General features: G+C 39.2%; 1 protein-coding gene across 5 annotated transcripts in view; it reads right to left on the bottom strand.

The window, feature by feature from the left end:
- Window positions 1-4,770: 4,770 nt before the first annotated feature.
- The window catches only part of LOC126203617 (tyrosine--tRNA ligase, cytoplasmic), a 115,327-nt gene continuing 102,797 nt past the window's right edge, over window positions 4,771-17,300 (bottom strand). For all 5 annotated transcript variants that reach the window (XM_049937985.1, XM_049937986.1, XM_049937983.1 and 2 more), the window contains 2 exons: window positions 14,420-14,558; window positions 4,771-5,049 (listed from right to left, as the gene is read on the bottom strand). In XM_049937985.1, coding sequence (XP_049793942.1) covers window positions 4,939-5,049; window positions 14,420-14,558 — 250 coding nt within the window. In that variant the 3' untranslated portion in view covers window positions 4,771-4,938. The remainder of the gene's footprint in view (window positions 5,050-14,419; window positions 14,559-17,300) is intronic.

The raw sequence follows: 17,300 nt of genomic DNA, 5'->3' as shown, positions 1-17,300 counted from the left end.
CTTGCCCAATCCATCCACCCAGCACTTCCTATTCCAGTTCTGTTAGAGATTTATCCCATCCCATCAGTGACTGGGCCACCTGTGAAACTAGTCGTGTCATATATGAGCTCTGCTGCACTCTGTGCATTGCTTTTTATATTGGTATGACTGCCAACCAACTGTCCACCAAGATGATGGCCACCATCAAACTGACCAAGAGCAAAGTAGACCACCCTGTGACAATGTGCAGCTGAACATAATATGCTTGATTTCAATGGCTGGTTCACTACCCAAGCCATCTGTGGCCTCCCTTCCACCATGAGCTTTTCTGAACTGCGCAGATGGAATTCATCCTTACAACACATTCTCCTCTCGTGTAATTATCCTGGCCTCAACCTACAGTAACATACTGTCTCCATACAATCCACCCATCAATTTCCACCCCCTCTTTCCTATCACCCCCTCCCCATTCTTGTGTTCCACCCTCTGTTTGCTGCAGTCTGCTAACACATCCCTGCTCCGTTTTCCCCACCTCCTGATGCTGTACGTGTTGGCAGTCTAGTCCCTGCACACTCCGTCAAACAGTGCTCCTCTCTCCCCCCATCTCTACACTGCTATGGTGGGGAGTCAGTGAAGGAAGTGGTTGGTATCTTTGACATGGGAGGCTAGATTACAGTCAATTGGTTGGAGGTTTTGGTCAATGAGGGCCAAAATTCCATTAGTAGTGGCACAATAACCAGCTACAATGGGGCAACTTGCTTCCATTCCCAGTGATAATTGCATTCTGCTCTCAGCTGCTGGACTTGACGCTCATTTGTTTGTGAGGTGTGCTTGCTTGTGTGAATTAATGGTTTGTGTTTTTCTCTTTTCCTACATTGTTGCAGGTTAGGTACTCTATGATGTTAAGTGTGTACTATAAATCATTAAGTACAGAAGTACTTTAATGCATCAAGGATATACATACATTTCACAGTGAAGCTAAATAATCATTGATGATGCGATCTTACATTTATGTTAGCAATGTACATAAATGGTGGGGGGGGAGTAAAGGAAGGTAAGTAGGTAATGCTCTTACCTGTTGGGGATTGTGATGTGCTAACATTATATTAAAGAGCTATTAAGTAAAGAATTCATATATTGTAATTATAAGAATTACAAAACAGAGATTAAGAGCGAATGTAGAAGTATTCTCAGCAGAAAGTGAAATGCTACCTTATTTTAATATGTTTATCAATGGTAGGCATTGAAAACTTTGTAACTCATTATACTAAATTTTACAGGAGAAGCAAAAATGGTTTTTAAAAAAATACATAAAGTGATGCAGACACCTGTGTAACCGTACAGCAGAAGCCTAATTATTAACATATTAGAGAAATTCATGCACTTTAAAATCTCTCTTTGATAAGGGAATGACTGGTTACTGGAATTAAGGGTTTTCACAGACAGGCAGAGAAGTGAAGAAGAGAGTACATTCCAAGGCTTAAGGCCTCTCTTTCTTGTAGCTATTATTTGTCCACCATCAGGGCCTAATGTGACTGCTTCGATGAGCCAAACATATGAATGTAATAATCAAACTACAATAAATAAACCAGGGGTGATAACCCTTAGACAAGGTGTGTAACAACATTATGAAAAAGTCAGGAAACATCTGGATGAAATAGCAAGGTAAAGTCATTTGACAGGTAAAGTCATTTGACAGTTGTAAAAGTAAGGGTCATAAGCTGTGCATACAATTCCAAATTTTTAAGGTGGTGTGGACTCAATTCTATGTACGTCTGAGAAAGAAAAAGGATAGGAAACCCGTGAAGGCATGGTCTACTCATGGTGAGGTGAATCCCTGGAAGGAATGACCTGTACTGTTTCTTTTATGTAGAGGGGTAAGGAGAGGCACTCTCATCACAAAGATCATGTGTGAACACAGTACAAGCAATGGCATTGCACAGCATCAAGAAAACGCAAGATGGTAACCATAAATTTTAAATAAGGTATAAGTACTCATAAACATCAGGGTGAAAGGTCATTAGAGAAGTTGTTGGTTCAGTTAGAAACCCATAACCAGAGCCTTAAAATGCTTCACAGCTTAGTCCAGTCGCATTATAGTGAAGTTGCATTCCACAAGTGGCTGCCTCCTCTGTTAGTGCACCCCTGACCTATCAAGGGAAATCCTACAATTCTCCATCTCATAATGCAGGCCGAGAAGCTGATGGTACTTATGTGAGATGCTCCACTCAACACAAAACTTATGGGCCCTGCGAGCGAGGCCAGCAGTCTTCAATTACGGCAGCTGTCCATATGAACTGAAGATGGCTGAGAACCAAAGCGACAGGTGTCATTTGTGCCGATACAAGCCACAACTTGAAGAGGACTGTACCTTACACCCTTGACAGCTGCAGACAAGGCCGTCTCTACATCTCAGATGAGACCCCCCCCAGCATACATACTGAGCACACACTAGGCTTCTTTCCTACCCTGGATGCTTTTTCCATAAGGGACTCCATACCCTTCTAACATTGGAGCTCCAATAACTAGCAACCTCCTCTCCCTTTGTGCATGCTGCTGAAGGAGTAATCATTTGTCAAGCGAATGGGTGAAGCCGGGTGGCCAGTCCCCACATTCACCCTCCACCTTGAGCTATGGGAGTGTGCTACCACCTGCCATTCACCCCGAGGTGAGGACAGTTCCCACATTAGGTACACTGGGAGATGCCTTGGCAACAGTACAAATGAACAAAAGAAGCAACATCTACATCGTCCTGTGTGATGCGCCAATTTTATATCCCAAGGCAGCAGCCTGTAGATGGCGGACAGGGTCTTCAGCTGTTAGCGAACTGTGGCCAGCTACTCCTTTGTCCACACACATCCTACTAGTAAAATTAACAGAAACTCGATGAGAAAAACCAAATGATCTGTACAAATACACACAACTGCTCCCACAGGCATTGCTCTCTCCTTGCATGTTTCTTCATTTCCACAGAACTTACACTAATGTTCCTTGAGGTCATCTTCCACCAATCTGAATTTTTTACACCTGTCAGCACCTGCCTTCTTTAGATTTGGAATAGTTACATTATTTTTTGAGTCTGTTGGTATTTTCCCTGTCTCATATAGCCTACGTAGCAAATAAGTCAGTTTTTTGTCATTGGTTATCTTGAGACTGATGCCCCCACCCCCCTCCTCCCAGCACTCTCTCTCTCTCTCTCTCTCTCTCTCTCTCTCTCACACACACACACACACACACACACACACACACACCTCCCCCTCCCTTCCTTGTCCATTTACAGAATGTTTTCTTCAGATTTCTTTCTTTTGTACAGCTTTTCCATATATTCCTTCTACATTTGAGCTTTCCTTTCTTTGTTGCCATTTGAACTCTTGATCTTCATGCGGCTGCTTTCCTTTTCTTCAAAGATGTCTTTAATACTCCTATATGCGGCATCTGCCATTCCCATAGTCTACAGCTTCGCATTTCTCATCTAACCATTCCTGCTTTGCTATTTTACACTTCCTTTCATCAATTAAATTAAATACCTCGTAAATGGATAGATAAAAAATCTGCACACCAAGCAGTGGCAGGGGAACACACACACACACACACACACACACACACACACACACACACACACACAAGGATTTCATTTTTACAAGCTTTCGGAGCTAGTGTCTCCTCCTCCTGGCAGAAGAGTCGAAGAGGAAGGAAGAGGGGTGAAGGAGAAGGACGAGAGGTTTGGGGAAAGGGGTACAGTTCAGAAAAGTCACCCAGAACCCCAGGTCCGGGGAGACTTACCAGATGGGGTGAGAAGAAAAAACTGATTGTTGGGGACTGCACCAGACTGGATCTATATGTATATGATGTTAATTGATAAAGGTTTTAAGATTTTTTACTTCTTTGCTTGAATGCTGTATGCACAAACACGTTGCAGCCACTTCCTACCACCTAGTAAAGTTTTCTATATCAACATATGATTTGCCTGCTAATTTTTTTCATCTCTTATTTCTCTAACATATCAAATTCATTTCATTGCTCTCAATCATTGGGTGTTCTGTTTTTAATATCAAAATTTTTCCTGCTTGACTCCTATGTTCATAATATCTACCTTTGTTAAAGTGTAGCCATGTTATATCTCCACTGCTCAAAAGTATGCCTGGAACAGCAGTAATGACATCTTTATTTTATAGAGGGACCCAGAGTCAGCTCTATATTCAAGTACTGCTCAGCACAATTAACACCCAGGCTGATCTCTACACAATAAATATTTGTGTATCTGGTAACTGTTCCTATTTCATCCTGGTCAATCTGAAGTGTTACATATTTTCAGCCTTGGCACTTCTACCTTCCTGAACTATGAAAACCTAATATTGTATGTTAAAATTCTTATGTAGTTGTCCTATATTCTCTCTTATTTGTCAAATCTAGCAATCAGTTATACAAATTTGCTACACGATACATAAAACTAATTTCTAGAGTTACTGACCTGAATTTCTCTCATGACTGTTATCCAGTAGTAGAACTCCTATTTTTCTATTGGCTCCCAATGTCACTTTAGTATCCCCGTTATCACTTTGCTGTGCCCTAAAGTCCCTTACATATATGTGTAGCTCTTCTCTTCTACTTTTGGTAACATTTCATCTTCTGAAAATTTACCATTGCATTGTGATGGTAAATAGTCTCATTTTCCTTATTTATTTTCTGGTTATTTCAACTGATATATTTGAATTCTTTATTTTCTAATTCTGCCTTTGTGATAAAGAGACTGAAGGAATAGGTGTTCTGAAAAAAATCTCTAACTCCACATAAGAAAATCCTAAAATCTTTTAATACATAAATAAATTATGCTTCAATAAAAATATGAAGAATGTAATGTAAAGCGCATGACAGGTCTTTATCTCAATCCAAACAGTGCCATCATTTAATATTGAGAACACAGGTGAAAGCACACATTCCTTAATATTTAGATCATCATCATTTAACAGGAGCATTCTTCAAGGTTTTCGATTTGACTTTTCCATTTTTTGTGCAAAGGGCATTTCCTTGCCACTCTGCCTCACATTCCACATTAGTCTTCAAGTCAACCTGTAAAATAAGAGCAAGAAAAGAACATTTGCTATTACAAATTCACATAAGAATGCAAACCTAAAATTTATTCACACTTTTGATGCTACCTAAATGGATTAATCTGTTTTGTTATACCACTTGCATGTTTTTATTTCATAGTGTGAAATGTGTAGCTGAAGCAAACAATTCATGTGCATGAGAAAACTATGATTTTATTTTTAACAGCAACATATAGATTGAAATTTTAGTTTCACAGTTTTCAGTAGCCTGATAAAATAGAAGTGTGTGCAGCACACATCGGTCTACTAAATTTCAAGCTTTTAGTAACTACATCTACTGTGACAGCAATACTCCAGCAATTTATCCCATTTTAAAAAGGTGCAGTGTTTTCAGATATTCTTAGTACTCTTGCATACAAAACAGTGAACTGACAAATCTAATTGTAAATAAAGCCACAAAGAAGTAGATGCTAAACAACATTTTTATTATTAATAAGGGAAAGAAAATGTTACAAATAAAAATGTACAAGGATTTCTCGTGAAGATAAAACATGAAAGAGGATAACTTGGAGGAAAATATATCAGCACATTTTGGACAAGCAGATGGCCCCAAAAACATTTTCAGCAACTTCTTCTATCAGATATGTAGTGTGGTGAAATGTTACGTTAATGCATATATTGTGGCATTTTATGATGATGGCAACAATGAGTAGTCTAAATCAGCTTTTACATTGAATCTGTTGCTGAGGAGTTTTTAAGGATATACACTATGTGATCAAAAGTATCCGGTCACCTGGCAGGAAATGACTTACAAGTTCATGGTGCCCTCCATCAGTAATGCCTGGAATTCAATATGGTGTTGGCCCACCCTTAGCCTTAATGACAGCTTCCACTCTCACAGGCATATGTTCAGTCATATGCTGGAAGGTTTCCTGGGGAATGGCAACCCATTCTTCACAGAGTGCTGCAGTGAGGAATGGTATCTATGTCAGTTGGTGAGGCCAGGCATGAAGTCAGCGTTCCAAACATCCTAAAGGTGTTCTATAGGATTCAGGTAAAGACTCTGTGCAGGCCAGTCCATTACAGGGATGCTATTGTTGTGTAACCACTCGCCACAGGCCATGCATTATGAACAGGTGCTCGGTTGTGTTGAGCCATCCTGGAATTGCTTTTCAACAGTGGGAAGCGAGAAGGTGCTTAAAACACCAATGTAGACCAGTGCTGTGATAGTGCCACACAAAACAAGGGGTGCAAGCCCCCTTCATAAACAACATGACCACACCATAACACCACTGCCTCTGAATTTTACTGTTGGCACTACACTCACTGACAGATGACGTTCACCGAGCATTCATCATACCCACACCCTGCCATTGGATCGCCACATTGTGTACCGTGATTCGTCTCCACACCCAACGTTCCACTGTTCAATTGTCCAATGTTTACGCTCCTTACACCAAGGCGTCGTTTGGCATTTACCAGCGTGATGTGTGTCTTATGAGCAGCCGCTAGACCATAAAATATAAGTTTTCTAGACCATGAAATCCAATTTTTCTCACCTCCTGCCTAACTGTCGTAGTACTTGCAGTGGATCCTGATCCAGTTTGGAATTCTGGTGTGATGGTATGGATAGATGTCTGCCTGTTACACATTACGACCCTCTTCAACTGTATGTGGTCTCTGTCAGTCAACACACAAGGTCGGCCTGTATGCTTTTGTGCTGCATGTGTCCCTTCACATTTCCACTTCACTATCACATTGGAAACAGTGGACCTAGGAATGTTTAGGAATGTGGAAATCTCACGTTCAGACGTATGACACAAGTAACACGCAATCACCTGACCACGTTCGAAGTCCGTGAGTTCTGCAGAGTGCCCCATTATGCTCTCTCATTATGTCTGATGACTACTGAGTTTGCTGATATGAAGTACCTGGCAGCAAATTGCACCTAATATGAAAATTGGGGTGTCTGGATACTTTTGATCACATAGTGTAATATTTTGCATGCTGTCTATTTATCAAAGAAGAAGAGGGTGAAGAACAGCTCAAGCAGAAAATGGCTTCACAGGAAAGAACATTAACCTCAAGAGGTTACATTGTACAAACAAGGAAAAGGTGTCTGAAAGTATATATGTCAGGAGTGTCGCACTGTATGGCTGTGAGATCTGGACAGGGATTGATGAAAGGAAAAAGAATTTTTTTCAGATGTGGTGTTGCAGGTGCAACCTTAAAATCAAATGTACTGATAAGACTGAATAATAAAATTTTGATGCTAAAAGGTTTATGGCAAAATACTGTAAGGAACTCAAAAGCAATACAGTGAAACCTCTATATAACATTTTTCAAGGGACCACAAGTTCTGAACACTGTATAGAGGAAAACACTATAAAGAGGAAGGCTTCCAAATAATAATTATAGGGCATTACTGAAGATCAGGATACCACTAATCAGCTTTGACAAATGGTGCCATAGATGACACTTTAAATTTTCACAACACTATAATGTGATATTCATTGCAAATGATCAATGTATCAAATGATTAGTGTTTTGTAATTAAAACATAGGGCCCGGTAGGTGAATGGATGAAAGTAAATGGATCAGTTCATACTGTAAAAAGTTATAACAGGTTCTTAAGATATGACATCATTGTCCAAAGCTGACAAGTGGTATCCCATTCTTCAGCTGACCCAATTACAGAATATGAGCCAAATTTTGTTTATAATATACTGATCATATTACATAAAAACACAGTAAATTGTACAGATTAAAAAATAATTAGTTACAAAAAAATTACTTTAATAATTAAATTCTGAAACAGAACTTAAATTTGCACAAAACTCTATGAACCTGTGTTATCTGAAAATCATATACCTATGATTTATTTAAATATTCAAGCAAGCATGTTTGTTTTCTATTTCTCCTAGACTCTAAGGCAATCATTTATTGCTCCAAATGAGCAAGTTGAACTACTGTTCTGTCCTCAAGTCTATGGGCCATCATATATCTCCTGAATGTTTCAAAGGCTTCAGCTGCCTTAGTATATGAGGGCACAGGGTCATCTACCTTCTCACTGTCACTTTCACTACCACTATTATTCTCCAACCTTCTTTCAGCAGTCAGCTCCTCAATGCTTTGCACTCCTGTGGTTGCCACGTTGTCATCCACAGACACAAAGTCCTCAAAAATGACAGAATCACTGCCTATTAATTCCTGAAACTCTTGCAAATCACTTGCAACATTTTCCACAGGAGCTGCCATCTCATTCTCACAGAATCCCGCTTTTGTGAAACAGTTTTTAATAGTTTCAGCACTGACTTCCCTCCATGAGTACGTAATTAAATTCATTGCCTGTAAAATATTCAGCTTCAGTTGTGAGCTCTGCTGGCTTCCTGGTTTTCTTTGGTCCATCAAATTCAAGGCCTTTTTTACAAGGGCTGCCCTCTATTTAACCTTAAAGGCATGTATTACTCCCAAGTCCAAAGGTTGCAGATGGCTGGTGCATTTGGATGGCAGGAAAATTACTTTCACATTTCTCAGATAGGATGCATCTGGTGGATGTGCCGCACATCTATCCACAAACAGCAGCACTTTTCTTGCAGCACTCCCCATTTTGGCATCAAATTCTCTGAGACGTGCTTGCTGAAACCAAGTTAATAAAACTTCCTCCATTTCATCATTAGTAAATGGTTTCAAATGCATATGTTTCGAATTTCCACAATTCTCAAACCCTTCTATTATCGATGATCTGTTTTTCATAATAGTGTTGAGGGGGCCAGTTCAAATTGCTTCGCTAGCTCCACACGATTCACACCAGGAGATGCCTCTACTTTTTTAATAACAGAAACCTTCTCTTCCAGAGAAATGTTCTTCCGCTTTTCACTCATGTCCACTGATGAAAGCTTTTTTTTTTATAAAAAAAAAAGCTTTCATTATATTGAAGACACACACTCACTAGACACACAAACTGTTTGCTGCTCAGCTCACACAACATGCTACAAATACAAAGCATCGACTGAAATAGTGCCAAAAAGATCGCAACTAGAATGTGTGTCACATGTCACGTGACCCGGTTCTGCCGCTGACATATGAAACACGCTGAGTGCGGGCTTTCCGAGCCGATGCAAACTGTGAATCCACAGAATGGAAAACAATGCGTCTACATCCAGTCACTTAAACGTTATAAAGAGGTAAATAATTGAACAGGGTTCCAAGAATATGAGAGTTACATGGAGGAAATTGTAATATAGAGGAAATGCAGTAAAGAGGAAAATTTAACATTGTTTATTTGGGCTTTTAGTCGGGACCGAAAAAAGCGGATGTAACATAGAAAAAACATTATATGGAGGAACGTTATAAAGAGGTTTCACTGTAATACAGAATATTTCAATGGAAAAATTACTAGAGGAAGACACGACTGAAATGCATACATCAAAATGTAAAAGATATTGACTGTTAACTCCTACACAGAAATGAAGAAGACAGCAGAAAGATGAAGATTGGAATCTGGTACCAACCAGTCTCTTTCCAATAAATTTTCAGGCTGAGCACTAAAGAAACAAGGCTGAATGTTTTCTAAGGATACAACTACAACTACAACAACAATAATAATAATAAAACTTTGGAATATATGTCTGTCAAAAAGCTTTGCTTTTAAAATTGGCAGAACTTTTACTGACATATATCAAATTATGCAGAGTACAAGTGTTAGTGAGCTTATCTGTCAAGGCAGTTTTTGTGGTTCAAGAACATTTTGGGATGGTACATAGGATGTTACGATTATGAAAGCATGGGTATATAAACACTACAAAACTGATTTAACCAGCAAATGTACCCACAATGCACTGAAAGGCAACTGTTGATAATTTTAGATTGGTCACAAAGTAATTAAAACTGACAATGAAATATCATTTTAGAGACTCGAGGGAAATAGACAAGGGGGAACAAACCATAGTGCTTCATCTGCAATTTGTACAGGAGAAACGAGAGTACATACTACGTTGATCCAAATTCTAGCTCAAGAGACCTGCAATGAATTAGGTACTGAAGCACATAATGTACTTGTATTTGTGCAAGACACACAAACAACATAAACTTACTCACGAGTGTTTTGATGTCAGATTACATTTCTGTAGTTATGAGCATTAAAAATCTCATTGCAAACTTCCATATATTAAGCGTAAGTAAAAAATAGGAAGCCAATATGAATGTGAAATATGGAAATAACTTAACATGTCAGATAACACGAAACAGTACTGATTTGGGGGGGGGGGGGGGGGCATCAAATTTCATAAGTTGTTTCTTAAAATTTAATTTAACTGAAATATACACAGAAAGGAGGACTGCACTATATGATATTTTTCAAAGAGATTTAATTACAGTCGGTTCATTTTAACACTATGTAATGTACCAGAGTTTCTGTTTCCTTCAACTCATTCATTTTTGTACAAAAACAAATCTCCTGTGCCTTATCTTTCCAGTCTCCCACCACCTCCCAAAGTCCCACAGTCCGGCCACAGAGGAGCATTCCCCTCGTGACTCAGTACCATCCAGGACTGGAGCAACTGAATTACATTCTCCACCAGGGTTTTGATTACCTCTCATCGTGCTCTGAAATGAGAAATGTCCTGCCCACTATCCTTCCCACCCCTCCTACTGTGGTATTCCGCTGTCCACCAAACCTACACAACATACTCGTCCATCCTTACACAACCCCTGCTCCCAATCCCTTACTTCATGGCTCATACCCCTGTAATAGACCTAGATGCAAGACCTGTCCCATACATCCTCTTACCACAATATACTCCAGTCCGGTCACTAACATCACCTATCTCATCAAAGGCAGGGCTACCTCTGAAACCAGTTATGTGATTTACAAGCTATGGTGCAACCTCTGTGCTGCATTCTATGTAGGCATGACAACCAACAAGCTGTCTGTCCGCATGAACAGCCACCGACAAACTGTGGCCAAAAAAACAAGTGGATCACCCTGTTGTTGAACACGCTGCCAAACGTCATATCCCTCATCTCAATTACTGCTTCACAGCCTGTGCCATATGGATCCTTCCCACCAACACCAGCTTTTCTGAATTGGGCAAGTGGGAACTTTTGCTGCAGTACATCCTATGTTCCTGTAACCCTCCTGGCCTCAACCTTCATTAGTCGCTGTCCTCACCCATCCAGTACTACACAGCTGTCATTCCACCGTCACATCCAGTCTTTTAATTTCTTTTTATTTCTCTCCTTTCCACTACTTATCCCCTCCCCCCTCCGCACCTTCTCTCCTGCCCTCTGTCTAAACTGCAACAGTTCACTGCCCGCCACTCCCACCTCCCCCTCCCCCTCCCCGCCCCAGCCTCCTCCTTACCCCCCCCCCCCCCCCAGTCGCCACTCCCATCATGCACTGGTGCTGCTGTTCGCAGTGTGGTTTCAGCTCTCTGAGACTGCAAATGAGTGTGCAAGTTGCGTTTACGTGTGTGTGTGTGTGTGTGTGTGTGTGTGTGTGTGTGTGTGTGTCTACAGCTACATCTATATGGATACTCTGCAAATCACATTTAAGTGCCTGGCAGAGGGTTAATCAAACCACCTTCATAATTCTCTATTATTCCAATCTCGTATAGTGCGCAGAAAGAATGAACACCTATATCTTTCCGTACGAGCTCTGATTTCCCTTATTTTATCGTGGTGATCGTTCCTCCCTGTCGGTGTCAACAAAATATTTTCACATTCGGAGGAGAAAGTTGGTGATTGGAATATTTGTGAGAAAATTCCGTCACAACGAAAAACGCCTTTCTTTTAATGATTTCCAGCCCAAATCCTGTATCATTTCTGTGACACTCTCTCCCATATTTCTTGATAATACAAAACATGCCGCCTTTCTTTGAACTTTTTCGATGTACTCTGTCAGTCCTCTCTTTTTTAAGGATCCCACACCACCAGCAGTATTCTAAAAGAGGACAGACAAGCATAGTGTAGGCAGCCTCCTTAGTAGGTCTGTTACATTTTCTAAGTGTCCTGCCAATAAAACGCAGCCTTTGGTTAGCCTTCCCCACAACATTTTCTGTGTTCTTTCCAACTTTAGTTGTTTGTAATTATAATACCTAGGTATTTAGCTGAATTTACGGCTTTTAGATTAGACTGATTTATCGTGTAACCGAAGTTTAACGAGTTCCTTTTAGCACTCATGTCGATGACCTCACACTTTTCGTTATTTAGGGTCAACTGCCACTTTTCGCCCCATTTAGACATTTTATCTAAATAGTTTTGCAGTTTGTTTTGATCTTCTGATGACTTTATTAGTCAATAAATGACAGCGTCATCTGCAAACAACCAAAGACGGATGCTCAGATTGTCTCCCAAATCATTTATATAGATAAGGAACAGCAAAGGGCCTATAACACTACCTTGGGGAACACCTGATATCACTTCTGTTTTACTCGATGACTTTCCATCAATTACTACGAACTGTGACCTCTCTGACAGGAAATCGCAAATCCAGTCACGTAACTGAGACGATATTCCATAAGCACGCAATTTCACTATGAGTCACTTGTGGGTACAGTGTCAAAAGCCTTCCAGAAATCCAGGAATATGGAATAGATCTGAAATCCCTTGTCAATAGCACTCAGCACTTCATGTGAATAAAGAGCTAGTTGTGTTTCACAAGAAGGATGTTTCTAAACCCATGTTGACTGTGTGTCAATAGACCGTTTCCTTCGAGGTAATTCATAATGTTCGAACACAAAACATGTTCTAAAATCCTGCTGCATATCAATGTCAACGATATGGGCCTGTAATTTAGTGGATTGCTGCTACTACCTTTCTTGAATATTAGTGTGACCTGTGCAACTTTCCAGTCTTTGGGTACGGATCTTTCGTCGAGCAAATAGTTGTATATGATTAAGTATGGAGCTAATGCATCAGCATACTCAGAAAGGAACCTAATTGGTATACAGTCTGGACCAGAAGACTTGCTTTTATTAAGTGATTTGAGTTGCTTCACTACTCTGAGGATATTCACTTCTACGTTACTCATGTTGGCAGCTGTTCTTGATTCAAATTTTGGAATATTTACTTCGTCTTCTTTTGTGAAGGCATTTCGGAAGGCTGTGTTTAGTAATTCTGCTTTGGCAGCACTGTCTTCGATAGTATCTCCATTGTTATTACGCAGAGAAGGCATTGATTGTTTCTTGCCGCTAACATACTTCACATACGACCAGAATCTCTCTGGATTTTCTGCCAGGTCTACTGCTGACAAAGGCCTTAATGGCCAAAAGCTTTAATTGTGTGAATCTTTTTGGTGTGCCTATCGCAACTCAGCATCTCTGCTATATGGTGAGTAGCAACTTTCCTTCTATGGTATTGTTACATTCCATCCTGTATTTTCCAGAGTAAGATGTTAGTGGTATCAACATGTAATATTAGCAACATTGCATCTCTTCCAGCTTTTCAGTGATCTGACAAGTACCTCAATTTTATCAGAGGCACGAGAGTAGGCAAGTGTGCTGCAACTCTCCAGAAATACATAATGTTAATTTCATTTCTATGCACCATTTATTTACACCTGCACTTTTGTATCTATGCACGTGTAGTCTGTGCTTTTATTTTTGATAGGGAGTAGCAATAAAGCTTATCTTTCATATACAATAAGCGCCCTAAGATAATTTAAAAAATAACTGGCCATGAATGATTAAAAACACCTGCATAACGTTAGAATTATTTGGTATTTCATTTCAAAATAACTGGCCACTACCAAGAATTATTCTTAGTCCAAAGCAGCTCTCTCTAAAATGTTTACAAGACATAATTTGTGAATAACCTGTGTAATTTTTGTAGCTTTCACAATTTTAGTTGACTGCGTTCTACCATTACTCAGACCACAGCTTCGTAATTTAAAAACATATCTGTTTGTCAAACATTGTAGACTGCTATCAATTCAAAGTTCTATTTGTAACATTCGCTGTCTTCAGTAATTTTCCTTGGGTAATTTTTTAAATTACTTGTATTATTTTAATTTATTATCTGGTAATGTGCAAATCTGGATGTTTTATTACCATTATCATTGCATAAATCACTCTTAGTTATTTAGTTTTGATTATTTGTCACATAACAAATATTTACCTTTATATGTAATGGTGGTGAGAGTAGATATTGTTTGACAAACCTACTGTGAGTGTGTGTAGGATGTGGACTATGGACATTTTACTGAGGATTTGTAGTGTACATTATATTCATATCAATATAATAAATGGAAAAATGTATTTAAGTTTGACTACTCTTAGGTTTACAAATTTAGAATCATGGCAACATTTCTTGTTCCTAGTTTTTCATCAATCTGCTCCATTATGTGATTTTTTCTTTCCACAGAAACATTGCCACTAGAACTTGCATACCTGTAACTTTTCCCACACTTTCTTCTTAGGATTCAGAACGTCATCAGGTGTTCCAGATTCATATCCTTCAATGAAAATTCTTTCTCCTGGAACTGATCCATTTGGTGGTATAAGTGGTTCTACACATTTTGGATCCTCACTGAAAGAAAAATGTTATATGTTCAATATTAGTGGTCCACAAAAGAGTACCTTAAAACTAAAATTCACGTAAATACAGAAATACGTATGAAGAACTGCATTGCTGGGAGCACACAGCAGATAGTCTGCAGAAGTCATTTACTACTAATCCTTCCATTTATCCACATGTACCTGTTACAGTGCTTCCACCACTCTCTTATTACATTGTACTAACAAGTTGAAAACTGACATGAAAATAATACTTTTCAACAATATGCAGAGCCATACAAGCAGACTTAGTTATGCATTCCATCTATGTAATCTTGATAACATTTATATTACTTTGAAAACAAGTGTTGCCAAGTACCGTGTATGTAACTTACAAAATGTACATCATCAGAATGATTTACCACATATACCACAAGGAAGTGCAATCACCATGGCCACAGTGTCTACCTGCACATGTTCCAAATAATGGGGTCAGGGACAAATTAACCATGACTTTCTTCAAAGCAATTGTCTCAGTACATGCAAAACAGCAATTTTTAGAAAAGCAATGTTACAACTGCAGATTGACTAGCCACAAACTTTTTCTATTGTATCACTTCACTCGGTTACCTTCTTTTTCCCAACTACATGACAGCCATGTTATTATAGTCCTTTGATAACCTAATTTCTGAGATACACTCTTAAGCATGAGAAGAAATGAATCTGTGAATAGCAAATCAGCTGTGCAGGCAATACTTCAAATTATTATTATTTCTAAAAAGTCAGAGTTCTTATACAATCAGTGCGAGCAGAATTTCAGAAAGTTTCTTTTTCATTTTTCAGTAGTTCTTTAACAAAATCTGTTAAACAAGAACTACAAGGCAGTATTCTTTCATTAATTGAAGCATAGGAAATCATTTTATCACTTGACAAAGAATATTGGACTGACCCTCACCCCCCTCCCCCCCCCCCCCTCCTAACACACACTGTGTACATGCAATTGTCCCCCATACCCCTGATCAGGATCAGTATGAAGCAACTGCTCCATTATTTTCAACCCAGCCTCTATAATATTTAATATCACATGACAAGTGTAGTGCCCAACACCATGACTGTATTTCATAATATGAAAATTAACACTGTATGTTTGTAACATGTTTTATGTGATCTGTGCAACAGAGAACACTCAACAGTGTAAATGTTCTGCACTCATTACCTCACACATCTGGAGTGCAAAGTAAGTACTGTTAATGACGACCACTTTGCAAGTTTTGAAAAAGGAATGGACATTCCTGCTTTTCAGGAAACTTAACTTTTTTTACTGAAGTATTGTACTATCAAGTTTATCTAAAAATAAAGATGCTGTTACTTACCAAACGAAAGCGTTGGTATGTTGATAGGAGACAATAAAAAAACACACAAACACACACAGAAATTTCAAGCTTTCGCAACCAACGGTTGCTTCATCAGGAAAGAGGGAAGGAGAGGGAAAGACGAAAGGATGTGGGTTTAGTTTTATGGACTTGACCATCCTTTCAAACCACATAGGCTACACAGTATGTCCACATGGCAATGTTGTTAGTAATGCACTCTTAGCTGCTTTTGGCAATGAGAAATGATGTCATGGTACATTTCTTTTGCTTGTATCAGTATGTTTACTACCTTCAGGACTTTATAATTCACCTTCATTTCACTGCACATTATTTTGGCGACACTTTGTACTCTCTTCAGTTCTGTGGACAAGTGCCCTCAGGGAAAATGCAAGAAGCAAAACTGCTGCTTTGTATCTAGATGAAATTTGAATACCCTTGTTTCTTTGCCATTTTATCTGGCCAGAATTCTGTTTTTAATATAGCTTCTTGAATTTGCAAACTTATTCCTTTTTCCTACATATCATTAGCAGCTCTAATAGCATCACTTCAAGAAATATTTACTCTCTTATAAAATCTGGGCACAGTTTGTTGTAGTGTACTATTTCATATTGCTAATGTTACAAAATTTATATATACCAGTAATTTGTGTGAGACATTTTTCATAGGTCAGAGATGTTCACAGATCAATCAGTCACTACATATTGTAGTTTAATGTGGTTGGACAAGCTCATGAATAAAAAACAGTAGGAATGTTTTACAGGTGAATGTTGCTGAAAGTCGATCACACTGAAAACTTCAAGAAGTAGTGTGTGTGTGTGTGTGTGTGTGTGTGTGTAAAGTCATGGTAAGATTGCTGATTCTTATAGTTTCCAAACAAAACACAATACAGTTATCATACTTTGCTACAAAAAAGAGCACCTCTAACAGTTTTCGAAATATGAGAAGCTTCATAGTGTGCATGTTCTTATTTATTTCAGGATAGTGTTACTTTAATGACTGCTCCATTCTTCACTATCATGGTGTTCCATTTTTCACTGTGATGGTGTGCAGTGCAGGCTGCAGAGGAACGTTCTTTATGTTCCTGGGCTTGCAAAGTTCAAATTTATGAGACACATATGTTGTTCATATTGTTACACACACCATGAAGACTCTGGACATGCAAATGCAATATTTGCCCTTGGTGTTCTTGATTGCAATGTATTCGACTCTAAATGTTGAGGTTGCCACTGAATTGGTTGTAACCATGGAGCGCCCCCCCCCCCCCCCAAAAAAAAAAAAAAAATCCCACACACAAATCTGTGGCACAGACAGACAGAGACAGGGAGGGAGGGGGAGGGAGAGACGGGGGAGGGGGGGGAGAGAGAGAGAGAGAGAGAGAGAGAGAGAGAGAGAGTGTGTGTGTG

Source organism: Schistocerca nitens, chromosome 9, assembly GCF_023898315.1.
Source record: "Schistocerca nitens isolate TAMUIC-IGC-003100 chromosome 9, iqSchNite1.1, whole genome shotgun sequence".
Taxonomy (NCBI): Eukaryota; Metazoa; Arthropoda; class Insecta; order Orthoptera; family Acrididae; genus Schistocerca; species Schistocerca nitens.
This window is presented reverse-complemented; position numbering and strand designations above follow the sequence as displayed.